General features: G+C 39.0%; 1 protein-coding gene across 1 annotated transcript; it reads right to left on the minus strand.

Moving 5' to 3' along the window:
* Positions 1–933, minus strand: LOC118628848 (olfactory receptor 5G3-like). Its single transcript, XM_036259829.1, has one exon. It carries the CDS (start codon positions 931–933, stop codon positions 1–3), a length of 933 nt encoding a protein of 310 aa, XP_036115722.1.
* Positions 934–3741: the final 2808 nt, after the last annotated feature.

Genomic DNA, 3741 nt, shown 5'->3' on the forward strand with positions numbered 1-3741 from the left:
TTAGAATGTTTTCCTTTCAAACTTCCTCCTGAATGCATCTTTCACCTCCTTGTTCCTCAGACTGTAGATGAGGGGGTTCAGCATGGGGATGACCACGGTATAAAACAGAGAAACCACTTTATTGATATTAAGAGAGGAACTGGAGCCAGGCTGAACATAGATGTAGAAGAGAGTCCCATAGAGGATGGAGACAGCTGCCAGGTGAGACGAACAAGTGGAGAAAGCTTTCCGCCTCCCATCAGCGGTCTGGATCCTCAGGATGGCCACCAGGATGCAGACATAGGAGATCATGATGATCAGGCCGCTGAGTACTCCTATAGCTCCAGCCAAAATGAAAAGCACTAACCTGTTGATCCAGGTGTCTGCACATGCCAGGGCCAGCAGTGGTGAAATGTCACAGAAGAAGTGATTGATAATATTTGGACCACAGAAAGGTAAGCAAAAAGCGAGAGCTGTATGGGTCGTTGTGCTTATAAGAGCCATGGCATAAGGCCCTGCCACCAGCTGCACACAGACCCTCTGGGACATAATGAGTGTGTACAACAAGGGCTTACAGATGGCCATGTACCGGTCATATGCCATGGAAGCCAGGAGGAAGCATTCAGTTGCTACAAAAAGACCAAAGAACCACATCTGTGCAGCACAACCCATGAAAGAGATGCCTCTTTTCTCTGCAAAGATATCACACATTGTCTTGGGGGCAATGGAGGAAGAGGAACAAATATCTACAAAGGACAAGTGGCTGAGAAAAAAGTACATGGGTGTGCGGAATCTGGGATCCATCCATATGAGGGTGATCATCCCCAAGTTACCCGCCAGTGTGACAAGATAGATGAAGAGAAGCATGACAAAGAGGACAATCTGCTGAGAGAGATGCTCTGTGAGGCCCAAGAAAAGAAATTCAGTCACTGCTGTCTGATTCTTATCTCCCATTGGTCATTTATAACCTGTATAAGAAATTTTTAAAAAATACACTTTAATCCTAAGAAATCAATCAGCACATACAAAATTATCTTCTAAACTAATTACAAATGTCTTTCATATGTCTAGGAGGCAGTTGTATAAACAGTGTTGGACTGGTAGTCCCTGTTGCTGGGTACTAGCTCCTGTCGTGTTATGCACAGGTCCCTTATAGAGTTCATTCATGCTGGACTTTTTGGATTTAGTACCACCTGACATAAGAAGAGGAGTCTAAATCCCATATGATCTCATATGTGGAATCTAATGAACAAAATAAACTGAAGAGCAAAATAGGGCCAGAGGCAGGGGTGCGTGGAACAGACTGACAGCTGTCAGAGGGGGAGAGCTTGGGGGACTGGATGACATTAGTCCAAGAAGATATATGCGTATATGCATAGTTCATGGATGCAGACAATAGTGTGGTGAAGGCCTGAGGAGCGCAGGTGGAGGGGGGCAAAGAGGGGTAAAATGGGGCACATTTGTAATAATGTCAACAATTTTTTAAAAAGTTAACTTAGAGTTAGGGGGAAAAAACTCCCTTGGATTCTAAAGTTGTATTTAAAATAAGATATGGTCTCTGTGTTGTTTTTTTTAATTTTTCAATTACATTTTACATTCACTATCATTCTGTTTTAGTTTCAGGTGCATGCCTAGTGGTTAGACAATTGTGTACTTGACAGGGTGGTCCCCTCGATATTTCAAGTACCTACCTGGCCCCATTCATAGTTCTTGCACTATTATTGACTATATTGCCTTTGCTGTACTTAACATCCCCATGACTGTTCTGTGACTACCAAATTGTACTTTTTAATCCCTTCACCATTTCACCCAGTCCCTAAACTCCCTTCCCCTCTGTCAGTAGTCGGTCTGTTCTCTGTATCTATAAATCTGTTTCTATTGTGTTTGTTAATTTTGTTCTTCTTATTCCACATAAAAGCAAAATCACATGACATTTGTCTTTCTCTGTCTGACTTATTTCACTTAGCATAATTCCCTCATCTTCATTGTAAGATAGTATAATACCGATTCAGGTAGATATTGTAAGAAATAATGGAAAATTATGATCCTGATAAGAGACCTTTGAGATAAGCTGAACAGAACAGAAGTAAATCCCTTACAGTTTCTGTTCTGATGGAATGAAGAGTACCATTCGGATGTTATGAGGACAATATTCATACCTGTGTGCATTAACCTGTTCCCTTTATAAAAGGTTTGGAAATAAATGTATACAAATGTCAGAGGGGTTATTTACTATGGAGAACATTATATAGTAAAACATGACATTGGTATTTATGCTTATAAAGAACTGCTCTGCAAATGAGAGATTTGATATATTTATTTTTTGACCATTCTGGAGACAGAAGTGGCACCCAAAAAAAGAATAGAGAATTCCAGATTGGGGTTAAATGGAGTATAGAAAATTCTACCAACCATTACTTCAAATAAAGGGCTTTAATGCCTTGAGGGGCCTTTCTTCTGAGATTAATTCATCTGTCAAATACTGCATGGCAACTTTCCCCGGCAATCATTTAGAAAAATAAGTATCTACTGTAAACTCAGCTGAATCATCTCCAGTTAATTCCACCTGTAACTTCTATGAATGGATGAATATATTTTGTTCATCAGAAAAATACAATCATTTTCTCTAATGTTGATAAATCTATTTATAGTACATATTCTGACAGGTAATATCCAAGTTCTTAATAATAGATGTAAAATGTCAAGTGCTTAACATTTTTATTTAGACAAAAAATTAAGGTAAATATTATTCCTTGAAGTCATTACTTGAGGAGGATCTGTCAACCTGTTTAAAATCATAGTAAGAACACCAAGGAATAGGAGTATCCAAAGGAGAAATTATAGTTTTGTATAATTTTTCGAATCAACTGAAATAATTTCCTCTATCAACAAAAACAAAACAGTGCCACACGTGGCTGACACAATGAGGATGTGAAACTTGAAATGCCATAGTGACAAAACAGTAGTTGAAACAATGTGTATGTCTCATGAATGTATAATTATGTGAGGAAATGCCTGTGGAATGTATTTTCCATGGGGGTCCGTTGCCTAATAATGTCAGCTACTTGTGTCAGTTATTATCTTTAGGAACTTACTCCTCATTTAGGGAGACAGGGACTAAATTTAGAAATAAAAAGAAAGTCTATGTCTCAAAGTCGTGTCGGCTTGTATGAAGACAAAACAAGCCCCAGAATTTCAGAGGAAGAACCGCTGTCAGCTGGAGTGGTTGGGGAAAATGTTGCCTTGACTTCATGTCTGACAGTTCTAACATTATATTGAACCCTGCAGGCGAGGACAAGGATCTGTGGACATACCAGGCCAGTGCGTAAGATGAGGGGCATTTGCTATTCCTATCACTCTCCAGTGTGTGAATACAAATAAGCACACTGCTTCTTTTACGAATAAGAGGAATGACCTCTATGCCCTTTCCATTTCTAGAGTCCTTCCTGGACATTGAAGTGTCTCCATATTATTAAAAAATAAAGAAAAGTTCAGGTTTAAAAGGTTTAAAAAAAATAACTTGGTTAGTGTCCTGAAGATCTGGATTAAACACCAAAGACAGATCTTTTTGGAGGACATGGGTGGTGAGTTCATGTTCACAAAAGTCAAATTCATTCTGAAGTCTTTTCACCATGTTTTCAAAAGATCTTTTTATCCAAAGCACAAGACACTTACCTCTTTAAGAAAATCCTTCATTTCCCCATTTACTGTGTCACCATGAATGGCAAAAGACAGGATTTTCTAGTCTGTATCAGAAAGTCT

The sequence above is a fragment of the Molossus molossus genome, unplaced genomic scaffold, assembly GCF_014108415.1.
Source record: "Molossus molossus isolate mMolMol1 unplaced genomic scaffold, mMolMol1.p scaffold_m16_p_13, whole genome shotgun sequence".
In the NCBI taxonomy this organism is placed as follows: Eukaryota; Metazoa; Chordata; class Mammalia; order Chiroptera; family Molossidae; genus Molossus; species Molossus molossus.